Source organism: Centrocercus urophasianus, unplaced genomic scaffold, assembly GCF_019232065.1.
Source record: "Centrocercus urophasianus isolate 14NV4802_14NV808 unplaced genomic scaffold, USGS_Curo_1.0 seq_15, whole genome shotgun sequence".
Taxonomy (NCBI): Eukaryota; Metazoa; Chordata; class Aves; order Galliformes; family Phasianidae; genus Centrocercus; species Centrocercus urophasianus.
The window spans coordinates 38,774,857-38,800,829 of record NW_024884697.1 but is presented as its reverse complement, the minus strand read 5'-3'; the positions used below and the strand labels follow the sequence as shown (position 1 = coordinate 38,800,829).

Below are 25,973 nucleotides of genomic sequence, written 5' to 3'. Positions count from 1 at the left end.
CAAGAGACGCTTCTGGTTTGACCAAGCTTTACTTAGCTGTTTTTTGAACATTACTGAAAGAAACTGATGAATGAAGACAACGATTGACTCCTTTATCAGTGAATGACGGGCATGTTTTTGGTTACTGCGGTAGTACTATCTACTTATGCTTACTCTTTACTTGCACTTTTCCTCAATGACCAGTTTTTGGCCACCACCAGAGACAGAGCAGACGTTTGGTCTATGCAGTGCAGCTGCTCTTTTGTTCAATTTTAAAAACAGAACTAGCAAACAAATTCTGCATAAATTTCTCTTTGATTTGTTGTCTGTGAGAGCAAGTGCATAACATTCATCACATTTTTAGCTATGTAAGTATTTTTTTCTGAAGAGAGGAATTTAACACATTCTCCAATACTGTGTAGATACAGTGCTGACTCCACTATGAAAACTGCAATATAAGAGCCACCATTGAGAGAACAGTAACAACTTTTCTCACCCTACCATCAAAATAGCACCGCTTTTATACTGCTGCAGATTTGAATGCAGCTGGAAAATGAAAAATAATACTGTTTTGATCGGCATAAAACTCAGTTGTCAGCCAGCTGCACATGAAAATGAGAAACATGAGCAAAAACGAGCATTTACTGGAATGAGATCTTCAGCTCCCACACAAGAATGCAGCTCGAAGTGGTGCTGAGATACACTTCTCCCAGGGCAGCCTTGCCCAGAGCCTTTCTAGCAAAAGGCAGCACTTCTAGAATCAGGCATGTTATCATGAAGTTTCCATGCTCACTATTTTTAAAGAAAAGAATGTGTAACTCTTTACCAGCAGAATTTAATCAATAATTCATTAAACTGGCTGTAACACAAACAATCCACTGCTGCTTTTGGGCGACTGCACACATGATAAGGAAGACGCCAGCAGTTACTTTAAACCAGGGCAATGTGTGATGTTAGCATCTATGTATATAGAAAAGCTAACAGGTAATTCAGTTAGCAAACAGAATTTAATCCTTTTAAACTAAGAATATTTTCAAACTAAGAATCCTTTAAAAAAAATATCCTTTTTAAAACCAAGTGGCAGAAGTCTTTTTCTTAAAGCTGTAAGCAAGATTCCACCAGCAATTGCTATTATTTGGTCTTTTAGCTATTTGTTTCACATTTTTATCCTATGGTTTGATGCGCCTGTAAATTCTAATTGATTACACAGTTCAACTTTGGATATTAAGCACTGATTTACCAAAAACTACTACAACATTCAATTTAAGTATTTTACATGCTTGCCAATCTACTTTTTCTTTGATTTTTACTATTTTTTTTTAATATTCTGCAAAACACTTTCTAACATATCCGCTGCATAGCTTAATCTTACAGTGCAGCCAGGATTTTCCATTCACACAGCCATATTCCATGCCTAATGCTAGGTTGCCATCTGTTGACCAACTTAGCAGCTGTATTGTAAAGATACAACACAAGGCACTTGAGAACATAAACAAATTGCAAAAGACCTTTCAAGTTTGAATCCCGGTTTTGTACTTCTTTCTCTCTACCTGGGAAAGTTATTTTAAAAGGTTACCATTTCTCCTTAACTTAATTTGCAGGGAAAAAAAAAGGATCAAGCTTTTCCATACACAGAGTCAGTACCGGAGAACATCTTCAAAGGCTGCTTAAGGAGACTGTCTGAAGGCTAAAATCAATAGGACATTCTTTGGGAATCAAACTGTATAAGAAGCACACTGCATGGATGGAATGATCAGTATTAGGCGCTATAATGTTATCTTTTTCACTTTCAAAAGGTGTCCAAGGGAATCAAGAAAATATTGCCAGGGAAATGAAAATTTAAATTGGTCAACATATATATATCTCATTCTTCCTTTTTTTTTTTTTTTTTTTTTTTTTTTTTTTCCCCTTTTTCAATTGCTTTCATTTAAAAAGAAGTACAGATGAAAAAAACAACATCTCTGTATAGGACAGTATATTAGCTGGGTTTACAAGGGTGCAAGAGTCACTTTTAGCAGGATGAACAGTATCACCTCAGGGAAGAAATACCTACTTCATACCTACTTCACTTAGCATGTAAAAGGCTTTAGTTTTCTCCAAGTGACTGCATGTATGAAACAGAGTGTCTAGAACATTTCTTTTGCCTCAAAGGAGATTTGTAGGGAGTACCTTCAAAAACAGTGGAAAGGCCTTCAAGAATTCTGATCATCAGCATCACGAATAAAAGACAATTGTTTTCTCTGAAGTCATTAGAAAAACAAAGCTTTCCAAAGGAATGATACATGAAAAGGACTTTCCAAAAAACATGAAACAACTGTGACATATTTCTTAATAGAAATATAATATTAAATGATAATGTACAAAATAAACAAACAATAACATACTTTAATAGAAATAGAATCAAAATAGAGATCAGCTCTATTAATAGTACTTTATATAGCAATATATAAACTTTCTATAGCAATACATGAACACAGCACAGTCTAAACACTGCATTATGGTGCTGAGCTCAAGAACTTACATGCATATAAGGATTTCATGCAGTCTGTTTAGCGACTCACCTTTGAATCATCCAGTTCCAGTTTTTTCAGAGACTTCCTGACATAATCTAAGAAGGAGGATGATTTGGAGAAAATTTTTCCAACATGTCGATCACTGCAAATATAATGATGAGATGCATGCATTCCGCTAACAGAAACTTACAGATTTTAAAAATCATTTTTATCTGAATTTACATTTATTGAGGGCAAATAAATCTGTTGGACAGCCCCTTGGGTCAAGTTAGTGACAATTTTTCTTTTCTCCTTTTCACTTAAAACAACTAGCTAATACTGGGAGAAGTTTCTAAGCACAACTGTACAGCTGTACTACAGCTGGAGTATGGTTACTATTTTACCAAAAAATGAGAGGGGTGAAGGTTTCTTTTTAATTTCTCCCGTGATGGTTTTATTTCTTCATATGAGTGACAAAATTCTTATTTCTATCGAATGATATTACCTTCTGTGCTCCTGTAACACTGTCATTATTTACTGCAATGCTGCTGTAATTTATTGTGTACCACCAGACTGAGCAAATGGCAGGTCATAGCAAAATTTCACTGTAACCTTGTGTTCTTATCCTCAAAACTGTAGCTTAGTTAAGTGATACCAGAACTTCCACTGTTGACAACAGTGGCTCACTTTTGAAGCCGGCTAAAATTGCAGACAGTTTAAGAAAACGTTAAAATAACGTACAAAAACACAAAGACCACTCAGAAACACTGACAGGTCTCATCCATTCATTTTCTCTGCTTTGTTTAAAATATCTTGGAGAAATTACATAAAACTTTATTAATCTGAACTCACTTTCTTGACAATTTCCCCACATAGCACTACCCTAATCTAGTTTTGCAGCTTAGGAGTTACATTTTCAGCTATAACAGCTGCTCCTGAACATTTCTTAAGAAGGAAGTATGCTAAGTAGAAATAATAACAAATAGATTAAAAAAAATAATTTAATTTGTAAATATTTTAAACTTTTCTCCCTCTTTATTCTTAGTAAAAACTCTCCTTATTTAAGGATCAGAATTAACATCTACCAAGGTCAATATAATGACTTTACCCAGTAGCATTTCTAATGTTTTTTGGGTGGCAGAGATCCCCATTCATTGAGAACCAATGGCCACATTTATTTTTAAGAATTTCTCTAGTCATATTTAATACTGAGGTGCAGTTAAACATTTGGGCTGATGCAGCCTGAAAATCAGTTAATGATTATGCTGCTATGACAGGCCTCTGCCCTCCTAATTAGATGCTAGAGGGGGAAAGATATCACACTGGGTCTGGCTGAGATAGGTTAACTTTGTTCAGAGCAGCCCATATGGCGCTGTGTTTTGCATTTGTGACTAAAACGGTGCTGATAACACATGGATATTTCAGCTGGTGTCAAACTGCTCTGCCTTGCAGCAAGGAGGATTGGGTTGGGCAAGAGGCCAAGGGTGAACCCAGCCAGGACAGCTGACTTAAACCTACCACAGGGATATGCCATACTGTATACCATGACACACAGCAATAAAGCTGGAGGGTGGTGTTCTCAAGGTAGTAGATGCTTGTAGACTGCCTGGGCAGCAGTCTGCTGGTGAGAGGGTGAACCTTTGCTTCATCTGTTTTTGTGTTTAGAGTTGCTTTTAATTTTTTCCACCTTTCCCTTTCATTAACTTATCAAACAGTCCTTATCTTGATGAGTTTTTCTCATCCTGCTGTGAGGGCAGTGAATGAGCAGCTAGAGAGTGCTTAGTTGCTGGCAAGAGTCAGCATAGATATACAACATATTTAATAGATTCATGTTGTATACAAGTAGTTTAAAAAAGAACAGATTAATAATAGTTCATAGTCTTAACAGTTCATTCTCTCAATTGCTTTAATGTGCTAAATGTTTTTCTGGAACTGGACATCTTAAAAAATGCAGAACAATCACACTAGGTTTCAGAACAATAAAGAAAATATCAGCTTTTCCACTGAAACTGGTGACAACTCACATTAGTCAGCTTGCAAGCAGGTAGGCTTCTCCTGCTTTTATTTCAGAAGTATAATCCTAAATTACTTCCTCCAAATTATGCTTCCTTTTACAAGTGAAGTATATTGTCATCCCACGCACTTTTTTTTCACACTTTATCAACAATGGTTTTACATGTTAACTTTTAGTTAATTTTAAAATAAACAAGTATTTCTTCTTTCAAAAGACTTTCTGAAGGGCTAGCTGTCTGGCTTCCCACTTTCCAAAAGACTTGGGGGTATCTGCATTAGCATTTATTTTAGATCATAAGTATATTCCCCAAGTGACTTTTGGGGTTTGCTCACCTCCCACAGCATGGTTTGTGCTGTGGAACGGGATCAGAGCTTCAAAATTAAATTAAATTGAAAGGTGTGCTTCTGGATGTGCACCAAATGCTAATGAGCACACACCCCACATAATAAAAGTTAATCCAGACTGCAACTCCAGAAAAGTGTTTAGTGAAGATGTCAAGATCATAGCACTAACTTGCCAAATCCCATCATCCATAGGCACAGAACTTGCTGATGTACACACAGGCAGCCATCAGCACTTGCTGATGTAGCCCTTCACAGACAGCCATGTTAGCCATTGGTCATTTTTCTCAGGACAAATGGAAATGTATTTTTGTCTTCTGCAGTATTAAAGCTGCCAAGTCTTCTGAAATACAGGATAGCCTAAGACTGTCAACTTTTAGATGTTTGCTATTGTTTTGCTGTTGAAGATAGATTTTAATAATGAATCCGGTACCAAGGAGGACCTATTTCAGCTATGAGTAAAGGAAGGGCAATACATCTGTGATGTGGACATAGAAGCAAATGTGATGTGCATAAGGAACAAACGTATCCTTCATTTTAATGCCAATATGTATTTTCAGTCTGAGACTGATTCTTCAAACCTGCTGCTTAAGAAATACAGAAAGGGATCACAGAAAATCAGATGTTTTGTATTCTCTGAGTTTAGAGCTTCCTACCTTTTGGTGACACCATAAATTTCTTCTATAATAACCTGAAGAACAGCTCGATAAAACAACGACTCTGTAGGCAGCTGGAAAAAAAAAATCAACAAAAAGGATTTGAAATTGGAATTGAAATTAAGATCATAGTAAAAACAAAACAAAACAAAACAAAAACAGTATTGGCTTCTACTTATTTGTTTACATTCCTTGCAATCAGTCATAACAACTGGACAATTTACTAATGTTCCTGAATCCAGTTTAATTTACGTTGCCAGATTCTAACACAACTTGAATGTGAAAAAAAAGAGAAACCCAAAGCCTGAAGTAGAAGATCAAAGACTGGCAGAGAAAAAAAGAACAGAAAAAATGTAGTGATCATGACCCAAATTCTACTCTGCAAAATAAATCTAACAATTTACCTAAACTGTTCTAAAGACAAATAAATAATTTCCTAGCTGAATCATCATGTGCTGTAGTTTCAACAATGCAGAAAGCACTGTGCTCATAAAAACAGAAAACGCTTAAAAGTTCACATCTTTGAGTATAAAAGATCTGTTTCCATAAAAATAGTTAATAGTTGTCAGTCTAAAATTCGTGGCAAAGCTAACCCACAATGAAAGACTACAGGGAACAGGAGGATTACACACAGAGAGAAGAGTTCTCAGTCTTTTTAAATATTTGCACAGTAGGTGTCTGCCATCCAAACAGGATAACTTGCACAGCAGTAATTCAAAGTATTCATGGATTAAAAAAAAATACAGAGATTAAAAATGAGAATGATGATGTTTCTTACAGATATAAGCTTTTGTCATAACAATTTCTATTTTTACATTCGTTGATATAACACTGGGATGGAATGATCCAAACCAGGGATATCAGAAGGGCATTTGGACTTAATTTATATACTTGCTGAAAGATAGTGCAAGAAGTTAGGAAGAGTAGCTTAAATTTTAAGCCGTGCCTTTTTTTCAGACTCTTAATTATCAAGAGAAAACAGACTCACTAGGTACAACCGCAGCAATAAAAATGCAATTTCATGATGACACATGCTATCTATCAGGATTTGATGTACTGTATGCTAGTGTTTTAGATTCCAGAAATTCAAAAGTTCAATAAAAGGTCGTGGATTAAGAGCATTTAAAGGGGAAAAACACATTTTATCTTAGAATGGTTAAAATAAACAGTATGACTTACCATTTGGCCAACTGCAACTCGCTCCAAAGCCTTTAAGAGTGAAGGAATTAAATTGCTGATATGTTTATTCTTTATCAGAACATTTTATAAACACATTGTATAAAAGTCAGAGGATATGACATTTTAAAAGATTAATGGTGTGACACAACATGAGCTTGCACACTTTAAAGTGTTAATACCGTTACAGAACCATAAACAGCTCACTCCTGTTATTTTGGTTTATTTGTAAGAGAAGCAATGATAACCAACTGTATAGATGTGAGCAAAATTTCTTTCTTTTTCTTAGGTTTATAAAAGAATTTCTGAGAATTCTTTCCGTATTTTTTCTTTGTATTGTTGTATACAATTATTGTATAATTATTTATTTACAATATAATATTTTAAATGCAATATTAGATATTTGTTTTATATCTTCTATTCTTGCAGAAATGCAAGCAATTCAGTTTCCAATCAATTATTTCAAAGTGAAGATTGGTTCAATGGCCAATGCCTTTAAATACTTTTAGATTCTAGTATAATGAGTGTAAATAAATTAAAAAATTCAGAGGGACTGAACTTAAAAGGGTAATGCATGAACTTTCACAATAGATTCCTCAGATCACAAATCCTGATGCTGGTATGAGAGTACTTGATTTTTATGATCCATACTGATCAAGAATGGCAAATAATCACAAGCATGGTATGTCTTCCTCCAGAAGTAAAGATCATAGTAGAAATGAAGGAAAAACTTCAATCAGTTGCCTGACACTAAAATAAATTAGATAAAAAATCAAAAACGTCTCACCACTCAAGGATCATTGTCCCCAAATTCCACCACAGCAGATAGAACTGCTTTTCACTGAATCACCCACTTTTTCTTCTCCTAATTTGAGAACTGATCTTGTATTTCAGATTGTGCTTCAACTACAATCCAAGTAGTTGTACAAGTGAAAAGTGTATACCTGCCTCACTGCAGAAGATGGATGTGTCTGGAAAAGTGTGAATCTGAGTTATCTCATCCAGACCTTTGTCCCTTGGCCCTTTAACCAATTTGAACAATATGTAATGATGAACATTATATTGAGTATCTTATCATTGTTCAGCAGATTCAGTTTCTCCAACCTAGCCATTGCCCCTGGGAAGGTGGGTGCCTAGCTGCATGTCACCATCTCCTTTCTACCTACTAGAGGGCAAGGAGTGTCCCAGTCATGAAAAATGCAAGCATGAGATTTCAAATGTACTAATTGTGGAAGCATCTAGTGCCATGGGAGAACTCCTTGCCTTTGTGAAGTTTTAAACAAAAGAAATTTTTAACTGCCTAATTTCTGTGAATTCTATGAACTCTAAAACAGATAGATTTCACATGTTCAGTACTATCTCTTCAGAGTCATTTGCTTACAAAATTTATCTTCCTACCATTGTTGAAAGACAGCCCAGACTTTCCCTTTCTAAAAGAAAAAGAATGGGAACGAAAGCAAGTAATGGGTCAGCCTAGGAAGTAATGGTATTGCATTACACTAACAATAAAAAGAAAACAGGCAATCTCTTTTAGAAAGTATTTTTATGATAAAGGTTTTACAACACCATGGCTAAAAGAAACAGATTTTTTCTTGTACCTTGCCAAGGGTAACACATGTAAGCCTAATGAAATACTAACTGTCCTCCCTTGCTTTCATCTGACAGTATTAAATTATCATGTTAGCTTGCATTTATATAACCTTGATATGTTAACCTGTACTGCCTCTTCAGTCCATACTATTCTCTCAAACAGAGGTAAAGAGGTAGCAGCAAAGGCTTACCAGAACCTATGACTCATCTTGATACAAGAAATTAAAAACTAATAAAGAGTATAAGTCTTCTAACTGAAACAGTGGTCAAAATTTTTGATACGTATCTGTTCTTTCAAATTGGACAACAGTTCATCATTCTGTCTCACTGAGGTTAGGTCTTTGCAACTCCTGGTGCAATGTTAAAAAGATGTTTCCAGTCTGTTAAACCACACGGATTTTAGAGCTCTTCTCACTTTTGGAAGAGGCAAGTTTGTTTAGGTTTCAAACAGTCAGAACATTCAATATTATGAATCATGAAGGCGTTGGGGGAGTTACTGATTGCAATCCTTCTACAATTACCTTGTTCCACTCTAAGTCCTTGGCCAGGAACTATTACCCTAAGGGGTTACCTTGTTTAGGTTTTACCAAAGGTTTGGCCTTTCTGTCCATTCTTAAAATATGTTTCTGTCAATACTCATTTTTTCATTCCTTCAGCAAGTATAAAATATATAACACTGGAAGGTCAGTACTATTTTTTTAGATACAATTCATCATGCTTACAACATTAATGACGTTACTCTGCAAAGTCTTGGATTAAAGTCATGGCTCTTGGATTAGAAGCCAAAAACAATGAATCCTATAACATCTGGACAGAGTTCTCAGTAGGAAAAAGAAAAAAAGGGGAATCATACCAAGCACGCTGACATTCTAGCATTGCGACCGCAGCACCAGCCCTCGTCCCTCAAGTACTGACACATGGGAAATCCCCACACTTCCTCTGTGCAATCTGCAAGATGGGGAAAAAAAACAGGCACAGCTTTCATGAACTCTTCACTTTACCTTACAGTGTAAACAACATATTGAGCAAGATGAACAGTTAATGGATGGTAGCAGAAACACTTAACTGTTCCAGTCCAGTACCAAGAAACATTAGTATTATAATTACGGATTTTCCTCATAACAGATGTTTTTGGCTGATATTGAATTTCTGGTAATTTCAAAACTTTTTTTTTTTTTTTAAACTAGGTCATTTTTATAAAAATCAACTGAGAAAAAAGTTCTAAGGGACACGGTAGGATTTGCAAATACCTCTGGCACATCCTGCCATGCCATGAGTTATAAGAAGTAAGGCAGGCAGTCATTCAGTATAGCAGGACTTCACTATTTCTTCCACTGGGTTCCTCTTCTACCATAAACATCTAAAATCACAAAGAATGCGTACGTGTTTATTTCAATTCTGAAGCTCTGTGCTTTGCTGAGAGACAGAATGTTTGCTCTCCAGAAATGAGCAGCTGCAAAGGCTCATGCTGTTTCTTCAAAACACAGAGAAGCATTTGCATCACAAACTGTGTTCAGTTTGTTCCAGTATCATTAGTATTTTGAATAACAGCAGAAGTCTTCGTGTTTAACACTAGTGAAAATGTGGGAAAACTAAACAAGCAGTTTAGACTATTATTAGCTAAGTGTTCATAATATCTAGGTGTAAATGTAGATGAAATCCACAACGTTTAGAATTTTTATTGGTGTATTTGTCAGCTGATTTTTTAGTGCATTGAATAAGAATTACCTTATTGCTCACTTACATACTTACCTTAAAAAAAAAAAAAAGCCAACAAAACAAACCAAAAGAATTCTACAGCAAATTGGCTAAGATCCTGGCTTTTTAGCATAGAGAGATGACTCGGGCACATTTAAAGACAAATCAATTTAATGGGGTTAAAAAAAGGACAGCAGAAATGCGACTCTTCAAATTTACCAGAAGTCTGGCGATACAAACACATAAGCAGAATTCATTTCGTGAAAGATAGGCAAAGAAGGGTAAGAGGAAACTATAAAGGACACCACTCTCTTCCACCTCTTCAGTTCTTCTAGTGCTAGTCTCCAATGACCAATGATCTCTAGAGAGTAACAGTGAGCAAGTAATCTTCTGCAGGCAACCTCACATTTTGCTCTCCTTTTAGTCTCAAAGGCTAAAAGCTTAATATGGAACGTATACTCGTTTAAGGACCATAATTGAAGAACTGAACATTAATGTGGGATAATTAACAGAAGAAGGAAAGTTCCTGTAGACCTGAAGATGAAATTAGACAAAACAGATTGCAGCTTGTTCCAAACTAGGACTATATAAATATTTGTAAATGCTTCATGACATGACATCAAACGCCATTTAACTTTAGGTCTAATTACTGAGTGCATGGAATAAAGCTCCTACAACAGGGATAGTAATAAGATCTTATTAAATACATATTTGGAAAGCAAAAAATGACTCCCATGGTTCCTATTTTAAGGATCACATTAATAAGCTTTTCTAACACGTATGTTAGAATATTTTAAAGTAAAAATGTGCAAACTGAGTTAGAAAGATAAAATCAATCAATCTTCTCAAGTTATCCCTTATAACCTACACCCTCTCCTCTAGGCAAAATAATCATCCATGCAATTAAAATTGCTAACCACTGAGCTACAATCACAATATTTGTACTCTATACTCATGTGTAATGCTGAAGAATTTCTGACATTTTTGAAAAGACGGTGATACAAAACATGATCTTCTTTATTGAAACTTTCTCTTTAGCTGGAGAAAGAGAGGTAAACCAACGCAGTGAGTTAGGTTTTTTGGTCTACTTACAAAGCTGACCATATATCTACAATATTGCCTTGAGTTCTTTTTGTTTTTCCATATCCAGTGCACTCTCAAGTCTATTGGTGATTAAAAAAAAAAATAGTTGAAAGATAAATACATTCCTATGAAGTGTACATGTTTATCAGCTTGACTTCACAGACCTGAAAATTCTTTTAATGCCTTTAACTACTTTTTACATGCTTGATACTACATAGCTCATTATTTATCATCTTGTGCTTCTATCTGACAATGCAAAATTGCACTAAACTCTATACAACTCTACAAAAGATTCAAACATTTCAAATATGGGTATTCTGTGAAAGACTTCACAGCAAACACTGCAAGCGATCAACAGTGCATGAAGAAAATAATAAATCATGCATAATGTAAAGAAGCCAGCTGAACAGAATTCTCTTTCCATGAAAGGTTAACAAAATGGGAATTCTATGCAACTATTTGATGAGATGAACAGATAGCTATAACATGTCTTCTTCACAGGTTAGGGGGATGATGTGCTAGAAAGGAACTCTGAGCAGGACTCCTGCTGGACAGTAGGTTGGCTATGACCCAGCAGTGTGCCCCTGTGACCAAGAAGGGTGCATTAAAAAGAGCATGGTCAACAGGTCAAGGGAGGTCCTTCCCCTCTACCCTGCCCAAGTGAGGCCACATCTGGAGTACTGTGTTCAGTTCTGAGCTCCTCAGTTCAAACAAACAGGGATCTTTTAGAAAGAGTGACTCAAGCACTGGAATAGGCTGCCCAAAGAAGCTGTGGAGTCTCTCTCTTCAGAGATACTCAAGACCCTTTTGGATGCCTTCCTGTGCAACCTGCTGTAAGGAAACTGCTTTAGCAGGGAGTTGAACTTGATGATTCTAGAGGTCCCTTCCAATCCCTGCAGTTCTGTGAATCTGTTATTCTGTGAAATTCACAAATAAGAATTTTAATAAGAACTTTCCAAATCATTGCTTTTTTGCCATTATAGATTTTTCATGTCTTTTGAAAAACAAAGAAATTTTATGGATCCTAAGTGGATAGATCTTAATCAGAGTATCCTTTGAAACATTTGCATAACTTATGCAATCCCTCCATGGATTTACTAACTCTTCTTGTAACCACAGCGATGTTTCACAACTAACCCTTGGGCATCTGATTTATCACATTAGTCTAACAGGCAGAAATAAGATAGGTCTTGAAAAGAATATGCTATGTGGAGAAGTTGTCTTGAGTTTGGTTTCCTATATACTTTAAATCCTATGGAGGAGATCATTAAACACTTTGAGAAACATGTGCAAACATACCAGACACAACTGCAAATTATTTATGGACTTTTTCACAGAATCACAGAATCACACAACACTGTCTAGCAAAGGAAAATACAAAGGCCCAGGTAAAACATTTTAAGCTGGAATAAATGCAAAGCCTCATATTTTATCATCAACTGAGTAGGACTAAATTTTCTACAAAGTATGTCAGATTACCATTTTCCACTTCTGGGAACTCAATGCTACAATGCTGTCAGAATGATCTTATTTCTTAACTCATTCCTTGAAATCACATGCTATTTTCTGTCCTCCAATTATTTAGACATTTTTCTAAGTCCTTCAGTAAAATGCTGTCACGGTTTGTACAGATTTCAGCCTCCTTCCATCTAGAATAACTTTTTGAATACTGTAATAGTAATGGCAGAAACCGTTAGGAGCACTTGTACTATTCTGAGGGTTTTTTTTCCCCTCTGGTTATTTAAGTTCCACGTGAAAAAGAGGACAATATGTATAGATATCTGGGATACTGAAATTTTATTTCAGGTAGTAAAAAATTAGAAATCATAGCAAATGTGTGTATATATGCATACATACATTTAAAGAATTAGATCAACTACAACTTCCTTCATCATGATTTACTTCTTTCTGGATGCAGAAAAAAGTCAGGTAAGTTTCATTGTTCTCATTGTATTCACGGACACACTCAGTTGCTGAACAGTGTTTAAAAGAAATTAATTAAAGGATTTTCTAACAAAATAGTTAAGTGTAGTTTGGGAATAGGATTTCCAAATATAGAATACTGAATGTTATTTATTAATATTTCTTTTTCTGATAGATAAAAAATGTACTAGTGTACATTTAGTGTACATACTAGTGTACAGTTAGTAGAAATATCAGACCTTACATAAATCTTAACTCTGAGCAAGATTCTGTTATTTCTAGCATGTTAACATTTAAAATTTACATATCACATCTATCTATAATTAATGAGAAAAAATAAATAAACCAGGACTTTGTTTCACTTTTGTGGCAGTGTATACATTGATCATAACAACTGCTTTGAAACTCTTCATCTGTTCTTTATGAAAGCAATACAAATAAATTAGGATAAGTGGCAAAGCACTATAAAATATAAGATTCTGATTTTTTTGAAATGTATTTAATTTTTCTATTCTCAGGTTTTAAGATTTTCTAGTATATACATGACTACAACAATGAGAATTACTTTCCAGTAATGAGTTCATCAGATTGCAAATAGTATGTGACAAAGCGAAGACAAAAATCTGTTTTTAGCGTACAGGCTGAATTTCCAACTTTACTCACTATCGTGTCTTGCTTAAGAAACTCTATTGTCCTTGGGAAAAAAAAAAACAAACGCTTATTTCATTCCTAAACTTTATCTTAGGCAATTTATTACTGAAATGCAGTGAAACACCAGTTTCTTAAAGCGTTTCAGCATGAGAACATAACTTCAGGAGAATGAGAACTTGTTCTATTTACTTAGTACTGTCAAGCTGATTGTACGCCCACAGCCAGTTCTGTACTAAACCACTCACACTGCAGTTTTTAGTGGCAAGTATCTTATACTTACCTTACAAATCACCATTAAGACTGAAAATGCTTTCTGTATTGAACTTCACCTATGATTTCTTTGGCACTTACTTTAATACAGAAAGGCATTAAAGCTTTAAAACATTCACATTTAATATTTGAATTTGGAATGTATTTTAGGATGGTGTATTATTACCAGTACCTAATAATACCACTCGGTGAATTATCACTGCATTACCTTGTCAGACTTGAATGTTTAAATACATTTTTGTCTGTTACCACTTAAAAACTGTGTTGGATACAGACACTTCCAACTCCATTTATTTATGAAGTGTGATCAGAATCAGCTCATGTAAAATACAGCATGTAGCAATGTATACTCTTAAAAGAACTTCTATTTCCTTTTTATGTGTTCTTATCTTTTGTTTTATTCCATTAATACAGTAACATCTCCTTCACAACTGCTATTATTTTGACACTAACATCTATTTCTGTTGACTCCTCTGGATGTGTTAGTGCCTCATCTTTATTCATCTTCATAATCTTTCTCTCCAACATACAAATTCCACTACAATTATGAAGTATAATTCCCCAGTTTGCATCTCTACTAGTGTGTGATTTCAGTGTTTAAGATGCTTAATTCTCACTGGTTCATTGAGTTGTTTTTCAAAGGTTTTCTTGATTGAATTTTTTTTCATTTTATTAGTTTCAAAGCATTTAATACCTGAAGTTCAGACACATTAATTTTGTTTGCACTTCAACTGCATTTTTGTACTTCATATCCAATGCATTTGAGCATCTCATTCTGTGATCATGGAAGAAAAAGAAAGCTAAAAAGATTTTTTTAAAAATCAAGAGTATGTGATGGCTCCATTTTGAATAGGCTTTGAGCAGTTACAGAATACTCATGACTAAAATAGAGGAGTGCCAATTGTACAGAAAAAGCACAACTGACTGAAGATCAGACACAGCTGTCAGTGTGAGGTAATTGTACAAGGACTGCCAAGCACACTGAAAAATCTCTATATTAATCATATACTTGTCGGCCAATAACATCTTAGGATTCTCGCCAAAGACAAACAGAGAAGAGTAATGTGATACGGCACCTAAAACCCATAAGCGGCTGAATCCACAAGACTGGCACTAAGAACTGCTCCTCAGCTGTCTAAAGCCAAGAGCAATATCTGAGAGGTAACAATTGAATCTGAATCACATCCTTGCTTGGGTAGCTCTGGTCCCTTTTGTTATCTGGACCCAACAAGCTTGGGTAGCTTGTTGGTGGTCAAGATAAAAGCAGCCATAACAACAGGTCTAAAACAATCCTCTCTACTCTCATTTCTTGTTCTATATCTTGTCATTCCTACTTTACTACTTGAAGTTGCTAGAAAATCCATGTGTCAAGTGTATGGTAAATGGTCAAACTCTCCATCCAACCTGGCTTTAAATGTCTCCAGGGATGGAACAGCCACAACTTCTGTGGGCAACTCATCATTCTTAGTCCACACAGAAAGCTGCAATCTAAAAAGCCTTAGGAGCATCCCCTTCTGTGTAACTTAGAGCTTTACTTCTTCCAAGGAATAAAACCAGCATTTGTTTATGTGTACATCTCGAGAAAATACAAGCAGGGCTCATTTGACATGAGCATTATTGTCCATTTCCCTTTTTCTGTTTTTGATTATTTTTTTTTTTAGAAAACTACTAAGATTCCTTAAAATGTTCTTATTAAAACACTCTTTGCAGAGAAAAGTGATTTTTGTTTCTATTAGCCAGAACACAATAAAACATGATTAATAATCGAAATATATTACTGAAAAATGAAAGGAAACCTTTAAGGAAAACAAGTGAAAAATGACTAAATGGTTACTGACAGTTTTATGTCAGCACTGGTATGTCAGCAGGGGCCATATTAAGGTACGGAGGGATCCCTGCCCTTACAGTCTCTCTACTACTTGCAAGTTCTTGAATAATTTACAATCTAAACAAATGAAAGTGCAGTGAGGATGGAGATGACATACTAAGAAGTAGTTCTCTGAAGAAGTCTGGTTTCCCAGGATACAACAGTTCATTCTGGTACTATCAACAAACCCAAGAACTGCCATAAAAATTGAGGTTAGTAGGTGTGAAAGGAAATTAAAACAAATTCTTTGCTAGCACTGTATTAAAATATTGTTTTTTAGAACTGCTACCTAATTCTTGGAAGTTATCACTAGTCATATTAAAAATCAACAACAGAAATATGAAACTAATTCTTTCTAACGTTGAGGTGAACTGTAAATCTAATGCAGACACCAGGGGAATAAAAAAATGTAGTCACTGATTTGGAAATACATATATTAAATACTATGCTGTATCTACTTATGTAAAGATTCAAAAGACAGTCATTTTCCAAATACACTGAATTTTTACTGATAAAAAGAGCATTATATTCCAATAATCAAAACTGTAAACATGACATTAAAAACGTTACAGTTATGCAAAGCACTAATTATAAGCATATTTACTGGAAAATAAAATTACTCCTAATTTGTAAATTAAATAAGTTGGAAAAAAGCTTGTCTTTATTGATATATACATTACTTATCTCAAAGGGCTCAAATAAAATGGAAGTATAGGAAAAAAAATCCATAAACTACCCTAAAAATGTAGAAGCGAAAGGAATAGCACCTTCATGTGAACTCCTTAATAATAAATAAATATTTTTTTTTTGCAATTTTCTGATATGTAAAAAAAATATTTTCTTAAACTGGACAACAGATTATTCTACAGTTACTTTTAACAAACTCCAAAGAAAAGGGAGACAATTTTCAACACCAGTGAAATCTTTTTCTTACCTACCTCTTTTACTTAGAAAAATCTCCCACTGCAGCCAGTTACTGCTATTTCACACTGCTGGACTTATAGCACTCAGCAAGGCATGACACAAATCTAAGAAACTACAAGAATTTGTATCCTAAATCAGATAAATCCCATTAGCAAAATAGGAGAAATAAGTACAAAATATGCATAGATAAAATATATAACTATCCTTTTAATGTAGTCAGTAACATCAACAGAACTTTATTTTCTACCTCCTACTTTTACTTCTCTTCATCCATCTGTTGGCAAATATATGATTTATCTTACTGAAAAAAACATACATTTTTCTGTAGCAAATATGAGCTATGCCTGAATAGCTGTAGGAGTGGATATACTCTCTTGTAATGCATCAGGAGTCTTCTACATGACAAGCCCTGTCACGTTCAAGTTGGAATTGGCACGTACTGGTCACACTGCATATTAAATTTTTCTCACTAAGGCCTTGAACTTGCAATACTCCATGAGAATGCTCTGCTTAAAAGGAATTCTGCTCAAGTAATTCAAATACTAGAAATTGTGAAGCCTGGAGACTGAAGGATTAGAGTATATTTATATTGAATACGTAACAAAGATGTGTAAAAGGCAGTTATCTGAGACTTACAAGAAACAACCATTGTCATTAAATTTGTGGGATATAAATGAAATAACTTTTTACAGAAACTTTCAATATGAAAGTTTTCCAGAGTTCTCTATTTGAAAGTGGCCTTTGTTTTCTAAAGAAACTTTTCAATTTATTTCAATTTGAAAGATGCTTTCTATTCTTGTCAAGTATGAAAACATGTTTATTTGACTAGGTTGGCATATAATGCACAATGCAAAAGATTTATGTCAAAACAATGCATTTTTTTTTTAAACAAGGTAAGAAATTATTTTCTAATTATTTTTGAAAGACTATTATTATATTCCTACAGATGCTATTGAAATAAGTGGTGTATCAAACATGTGTTGTTCATCATTTTCATGCCATTTTATTTCCATATAGTTCATTTTAGAGTCCTTAATAATTACAGGAGAAACAGGCATTAGTTCACATCCCACAAGCTCTTTGCTCTTTGCTCTTGACAAACAAAGGCAGTCACTACATGCAGACTCTGTTCTTAAACAAGCTCAGGAAGGAATTACACTATTCTGACCAGCAGAAAATATACAGTGATATATCCCAACAATATTATAAATACTAAAATCCAAAGAGGAATGTAATCTTGCTTCCAGAATTTTATAGCTTTAGTAATTCTTCTGTGCTCACTATGATTAATCTTTTTGCACTTGATCACAATAACAGTTATTTTAAAAAAGTGAAAAGTTTTCTTCTCCGCTGTGTTATTTATATTATGTTCTCAATGCACTTTCTCCATTTCAAGGCATAAAATTGTCAGGATATTATTTTGAATCTCCTTGAAAGAGCACAAAGAATTTAACGGTGTTCTGTACAGTGACAGAAGAGGAAAAGATTATTAACAGATAACTTTCTTAGGCATATAGCAGTATAACAGGCACAGGCAAACGATGTTTTTCTTTCAAGAGCTGTAAAAAGTAATTCTGTATGTTCTTTTGATAATAATTGATAATAATTGATAATAAAATGATCTCTATTTTTCTTTACTTTTAATCTCAAATCTCTTCAACCTCTCGCAGATACTTGGATAGAAACAGAACAAATTAATAGACAGTCCATAAAACGAATTGAAGACCTGCTGAAACACGCTGAAACATAACTCCAGTTGTTTTACCTCTTCCAGGGTGCTCAGTAAAACAGCAGAATCTCAGTCTACTTCTACTGCTTTGAAGAAAGAAAAGGAACTACTTAAAATGACTTTTTCCTTTTGTGGGAAAGACTAGAACTTCCTAGTCTTTATCTAGTCCTAGATAAAGATTTCACAGTTCCTTGAGCTTATACCTTTCCTAAAAATCACATCACTAAAAGGGATTTATCTGGAAAAAAAGGTGTTCCACCATTTCAGAAAATAGAATAATTTGTCTTTCCAGAACCCAAATGTATGGTATGCTTTAGTTATTGCATATTATAGTAAGCTTTGCTTTCTCAATTATAATCTCCTACTGTGCGCACACACTCTAAATTGTAAATGTGAGATAGTTTCAGAATTTAATATATTTTTTATGCATTTACTCATGAAAAATACCCTTGTAATTGAAATACATAATGCTGTCATTTAATGTCTATAAAACTTACCTAGTTAACGTTTTCTCAAGTTTCATATATTTCTCATGGCCAATTTTGATAGAAAACACCTGGGTTTTAGCCACTAGTTAGGCCTGTCATAAATTCATGGAAAGGTGCCTGGTGCAGCAATAGCTAAAGATGCCTTGGAAAGGAAATAAAGCTCTTTGATCTTTTGCTTGGATATGTTTTCCTGTGTCACCATGGTATCAGTGATAGCTATTTTAAGACACGGGATATGGAATATCTTTGAAAATATAGCTAGGCAACATATAAATCATCCACACTCTAATAATTCTAAAACAATGACTAATCTTTCCATATTTCAGTGGAATGGAGTAATATGATGTTTGCATATGGAATCCTTCAGAAAATTCAGTTTTGAAATTTCTGTCTGCTGACTCCAGCTTACTCAGAGCCACTGCAGTTTTCACAAATCTGATAAAATGTTGCACGTGAATTGCAACAGCCCTTTGCATCCCTTTCAGATCCCTTCATTATGTTCATTAGTTTCTAAAACCTGATGTGTAATGAAAGCTTATATGTATCTAACTTCAGCTTTAGAGACCAAGTCTTCTGCAGACAGTTTATTGATTTCATCCAGAATGCCTTGCAGATAACCCCCCCTTCACATTTTCCTATAGATCTCTGGAATTCCTCTGCCTAGCATTTATCTTTTCCTTCCTAGAGTAGATACCTGCTGTTGGAAAACCTTGTAATAGTTGGAATTCACAATTTGCAGTACTCAGGCTAACTTCAGAAAGGAGTTTTGATCAGTCTGCTATCAATGAAGCCATGATTTTATCTATGTTTTATTTTGTATTATGAAATGCTTATTCATATGCAGCTATCTACCTATTCATGTTCACGTGTTATTTTCTCAAAACAGGGGATATCAAATAAAGATTTCAGTACGTAGTAGATTGGTAGTGATGTGTTTCAGAGAATGGATGGTGAGAGGGATAGAATTAGAATATAAAAACACATCAATTCCTTTGTAAGTAAAGTCAAGTCTTAAGTGGAAGAACCTTAAAATCGTAGTTGTTGTTGTTAAGGAATAATTATAGTCCATGTCCCAGAACCATGCTAGCTGAATGTAAGACAAAACAACTCCCCAGAATTCCTGAACAAAGGAATAGAGGTTTTGTTTTTTTTCAATCAAAAAATCATAGGCAGACTTCATTTTTCCATAAAAACCAGCCCTAAATAAATAAATATATGTGAAAAGTCTCTAGAAAAATCCTTCCTATTCTGATGTAATTGACTATCAGATGCAGTAACAGTGAAGAAAGACCCCAAAGGAATCCACTGTAGTAATGGCAAAGCACATTTAATGCATAGAAGAATCTCTGTACAAACAGCCAATTCTTAAAGAAAGTCAAACTAAAACTACTTAGAATTTTCTGATAGCTGTCATAACATTCCTTATTAACTGAAGTTTAGTACTTGATACGACCTTTGACATCCATAAAATTTAAAGCCAACTGTCTCAACAGTCAATGGCTTCAGGTTTTTTTTTAATTGAACGTAATTTGGAGATTATACAGCACCTTTTTGTTGTTGTAGTTAATAAAATGAAGGCTCTCATGTTCTTAAGAGTTCAAAGTTATTTCCAGCATTCGCTCATTGAAAAAGAAAAAAAAAATCCAGAAGAATTTAGTTTACTTGTAGATATTTAGAAGGATATACTGTATGTCAACTGCAAGATCCAAGACTGTGACTATGGCATCCACTTTTTATCCAATTTGCTCCCAACATATTCACAGCAGGACCAATGGCACACTGAACTGAGCAATTTTATATCTTTACTATTTTTAGATTGTAAGAGAAATGTAAGCTATTAGTTCGCAACTCCTCAGAAAAAAAAAAAACAGCCTTCCAATATCCAGTTGAACCAACAGCCTGCCAGAACTAGCTTAGTAATATTTTCTTGATTTTTTGTCATCTCAAAATCTCAGACTTACAAAAGCTACTTTAGGCATTGAAACAGGTAAATTTTCTTCCCATGAGTATCAGTTAATCCCATTTAATAAAAAGTGAAAGAACAATTTTTCACTGGCCTCAAACAAGACTGACTTTGGTATTAAATAAAATACAACTGCCAAGCAATGTACAGCCCATTTTTTTCAAGTTATGGCAACTGTGAGTCCCCAGTAGCTTTTGTGTGGGCTGGCACATCTGCTTTAACAAGGCTTAGAAGAACAACCATCTGCATTTACATTAAAGAAAAGGAAGAGGGGAAGATGGAAAATGTGCTACTTTGGTGGTGCTGGAGATTTTTCTCTGATGCAGAACAAGACAGGCAGAAGTTTTAGACAGACACTCTCAACCTTCTTTACAATAAGCACCTCAAGGTAAACCAGGCAAAAGCTTAATATAAATATAAAATCAAGTACTTACATGTCTAAAACAGAGAATCCTCAAAGCCACTAAGCCAAGATAAAACAAGTATAAAATGATTTATAATAGAATGTCCCACTGTGGCCTCAGAGACAAACCCTCGCATATTGGACTGATTTCAAACAATTGTGACTTCCTATGTTCCAGTAAATTCCGCACAATTAATTTGGTCTGCTTCTTAGGAAGTTCTTCTGTCTGTCACCACAGAGTCCTAGCTCTAAGTCTGCATTCTAATACTCTCCACATAAGGCCTTCATTAGCTTCCCTGGCAGAGCCAGAGGAAGTGATGCACTACCTACAGTACAGGGACCACACAAGCAATCTGGAAATACACAAGTCCAAGAGACCAGATGGGATGCATGTCAAGAGCTGAGTGAACTCGCTGATGTCACAAGAAGGCCACACTATTATCTTTGAACAGTCACATCCATCAAGGGAGGTTCCTGGTGACAGGAAAAAGGCAAACACCATGCTCAGGCTAAGTTCAGTTCTCAGCAAGATTATGGAACAAATCTTGGAACAAGGATACTGAGAATAGTTGAGGGTCCAACATGAATCAGCAGTGTGCCCTGACAGACAAAAAAGCAAACCGCATTTTAGGTTGAATTAAATAGCACAGCAAGCTGGTCAAAAGAGGTCATTCTCCTCCTATATTTAGCATTGGTAAATTTATTAATGATTCCAGCAGGTGGACTATAACATGAGTAGAAAACTAACAGTGTTTCAGTGCTCACCACAGGTTCAGAGACATGATTATTTGCTTTCTTTAGCACTTGTGAGACCATCTAGAGCTTCTTTGGATGTTCCACCCTTACTGGAATGACTGGGACTACAGGGCTGCAGACAAGGTGAAGGAGGATCTAACTTCAGTGTTAACTCCTACCTAATGGAAAGGAAGAGAAGAGGTTAAACCAGACTCCTGGAGATGCATAGTGAAAGGACATTATGCACTTCAGCTGAGAACTTCAGAAAAAAAAAACTTGGTGGTAAGGATGGTCAAACACTGAAATGGGCTGCTGAATCACTGCTGGTCCTTGTACCATCAGCCCTCCACTGCACATTCACCAACGAATCATATAATGTCCTCTCCAGGGGAATATGGCAACATTTTAGTAATGCCAACAGTAATAAAAAAATAATAATAATTTTTTTTGAGCATTACTCTATCTTCCATGTTCTTTCCCCCCGAAAGAATACTATAATTTCTTTTTACTCTGCATAAAGAATTCTTTAAGAGTTATTTGCATCCATCAACTAGAGGAAAATCCAACAGCTAGAAATTCCAGCGCAGTCTGATCTCATTTCCATAATATTATAAAACTGCATGCACATCTGTTTCTTTGAACTTAGAATGGGCTATCACATCTGATGCTTTGGTTGTGTCTGAGTACCAATATTTAGTAAAGCCTTACATAATGATCTGGAAAAAGTAAGCATCCAATAACTAGAGCAGGAAGCTGTATCCTCTTTGCAATAACAAGAAACAACCAAATGTTTGATACACTCAAATTGAGTGTTGAAAAAGTTCATCACTTTTTAAAACTTTAATGTAAAATAATTTTGTTTTGTTTTGTTTTTTTTCACTAATTGAGTTTCTAGACTTCAAATAAAGCAGAATAAATTTCTATTGTATCTTTTCTTTTTTGAAGCATTGTGAAATAATTGAAATCAGTAAACTCCAAAAGCTTTCAAAACTCCACAGGTCCATACTGAGCAACGTACACAAAAAGATTACTAAAACAAGACACAGCTAGCATGTGTTGTGGTCAACCCATAGCTACGCCTCAGCTGGCTGAGCAGCCAACTGTTACAGAATAACAGCTGAGTTCCTCCTGCCTTTCTGTCTATATAGCTCCCTGAGACAGATGAAATAAACTTTGCCAATCCACTCTTTCCCAAATTTGGTTGATATGCTTATCAGTTTCATCTTCAGCAGATGGTCATTTAGACAGCTCAGCTACATTACACTTGTTTGCTCAGAAAAGCCAGCTACTTAATGCTTTTCATTATGGATCAAAAACAAATGAGCTGAACAGAAATGAAGATGTTAATGCATTTGTAAATCTGTACACTACTTGAAGTAGGCACAGAAGATGCTGTAGAAAATCCCAGTGAAAAGACATTGAATGATGAAGTAGAAAGCGACGTGACAGGACTTAGCTGTAGTTTAAGTCCTTTTTTAATATCTTATACTAGAACACTTCTGAGTTGATATGCAGAAAGTATTAAATCAAACAGAAAGTAGTACTTCTGTTAGCAATGACTCCATCATTGTTGATTGTTTAACAGCAGACAACAGAAACAGCATGAGATCTCCATGCTAAACCAACTAATCCAGCAGGCATTCATACACTTGTGCAAAGATAATCTGCAACTTTTTGTTGTTTGAAGGCTGTACAGAAAAGTAAGTAATTTTTTCAACTAAAGATATCAGTTTTCTATCAGAAGTACTAATAACATTTTTTTTTGAAGGAAAATTCCCCTGTGGTTTGAGAACCCAAATGATTTTCAGCTTGTCTCTCCAAGAAAAGCTATTAAATGTGCTATTTCTTAATGTTCTAAAATGGCAGAGCCCCAGAGCACAGCATTCAGATGAATGTTTTTTAGAGTACATTACAAGGACTTAATTCTGCTTATAGTTGTACATGTACAACTCAACATAAATGGATGCTACATGCAGACAGCCAAAGGCAAAATCTGGTACAAAACATTTCAAAAGGATGAAAACATTGGCCAAAAACATATACACATTTTATGAGTGAAGTAATGGAATAAAACCAGCTGTATTCATAACCACATTAAAACATTCTGCATTAACATCCCTAATTTCAGTACGAATATTGGCAATATTGGCATAACAGGAAAGCTACAGGGCATCCAGGAGTGAATGACCCACGTAATGTAATTAAAATGAGTACTAAATAAGCCATTGGAAAGGAACAAACATCAGGAGGTTATTAATTAAAAGGTATAATATTCCCAACATGCAAACTGGCAGCCACAAGTTGAGCACAGAAAAATTACCTTCTTGGTTTTCATACTGTTCTGTCAACAGATGGTAGCAGCAGCCTACACTGCAAACTGCTTTGATTTCAGGCTTGGCAGTAAAAATTCGTAGTGTGTTTGCAGCAAGGTCACCACATGTATGCAGACCAACCATTATACAGTCCTAGGAAGAGAAAAAAAATGCTCAATATAAAGCATCTCCCTGTGCAACTGAAAGAACACGAATAACAACAAAATCCAAAACCCAAACATATTGCAAAGGGTTATTCATCTACAAGGTTTAAATATACAACTGCATGACAGCTCCACGTGTTCTGTTCCAGAATCTTTTCTAGGCATAAGAAAAGCACTCCAGTTTAAGAAAACACAGTGTTTGTGAGGAACCAGACTGCTCAGTATTTTGTTCATCTATGGAGCTCTGTTTCTATATACATTATCTCCAAGAGGAAGCAAAAGCTCAGGACTGTGAACAGCAGCGATTTAACTGCATGGGAGGGAACATCTGCATGATGACTGGACAGTGGCCATTTTCTCCTAGCCTTCCTGTCATAATTTTTACTACCACTGCTACTTCCTTTTCTTATTTCAGATTGACTACCACAATACAGACGGTTGGACCGATCTATGGCATTTTTGCTACTCTGAATTGCTGAAAACAAAACCACTTCCTAATAAACTTAACTTAAAGAACAGGCCCTTCTTCATCTGCTTTGTTACTTCCAGAACTGTAGCTGTACTGTGGTGTCCCTATGACTGTAGATTCAATAACAGAAATTTCTTCCCTAAAATAAAGAACTTCAGATACTCCATTCCTCCGTCCACTTTAATTTCTGGTTTCCTTCTTCCTCAGTTTCCCATTTTCTTCTATTTCACCATCTAAATCACCCCTCTTCTCACTGTTCAGAACAAGACTTTTCCCTTCTAGCACTGGGATCTAAACATGGTGCTTATTGCTTTGAATTCCAGTCGTATTTATTAAACATAATCAACAAATAATTAGCCAACGTTCAGTTGTGGAACCTTTCTGATTCTACGTACATATCTATTTTTTTTATTACTTTGTATCTGTATAGTACACATTTGTGTGAAACTGTACAAACTCCTTTTTCTTACTGTTCTTTCTTTTCACTCTTTGCTACTTCTCCTTGATTGCCCTCTGCTTTTCTTAGCAAATTTTTGGTGGCAAAAGTTCAGTTCCAGTTCAGCTTAGTTTTTAAAGACTTTTCTTCCTGTTTGTCAGCTCCAGCTCACCATTCCACAAAGCTTTTCTTCCACATAAAACAGAGCAGAACAATACCGATGTCTGGAGGCTAATGGAAGACATGCACTTGCAAAAGCAGCATTTAAACCACTGAGTTAAAGTCAGAGAGGTTCTTTCAGGGGAAAGTGAGTGGAAGATGGCTATCGATTCCGCATGCCATCCATTCCATATCCAGGAAACACATTACAATGCTCAAAACCTCTGAACAATATGAGCATGATCTGCCTGGGTCAGGCACGCTTCTGGACCATCCCTGACTTCGCTGAGGTTGCCTGCGTGCAACTGAAAACACTTTCTGGATCACTGGTGTCAGTGCAGTAAAATTTGTACCTCAGCATTTGTCCAGGGCTACAAACAAACACACATTTCTACCCCCACACTTCATCAGCAATTCAAATGAATTTCAGGACTTACAGTATGAATCAGTA

At 35.2% G+C, this 25,973-nt stretch overlaps 1 protein-coding gene across 1 annotated transcript in view; it reads right to left on the bottom strand.

Moving 5' to 3' along the window:
• The window catches only part of METTL25 (methyltransferase like 25), a 54,660-nt gene that overhangs the window by 12,174 nt on the left and 16,513 nt on the right, over positions 1-25,973 (bottom strand). The window contains exons 5-9 of the mRNA XM_042815713.1: positions 24,303-24,447; positions 9,102-9,196; positions 6,662-6,691; positions 5,483-5,556; positions 2,541-2,634 (exon numbers count right to left, since the gene is read on the bottom strand). Of these exons, the coding sequence (XP_042671647.1) occupies positions 2,541-2,634; positions 5,483-5,556; positions 6,662-6,691; positions 9,102-9,196; positions 24,303-24,447 (438 nt within the window). The remainder of the gene's footprint in view (positions 1-2,540; positions 2,635-5,482; positions 5,557-6,661; positions 6,692-9,101; positions 9,197-24,302; positions 24,448-25,973) is intronic.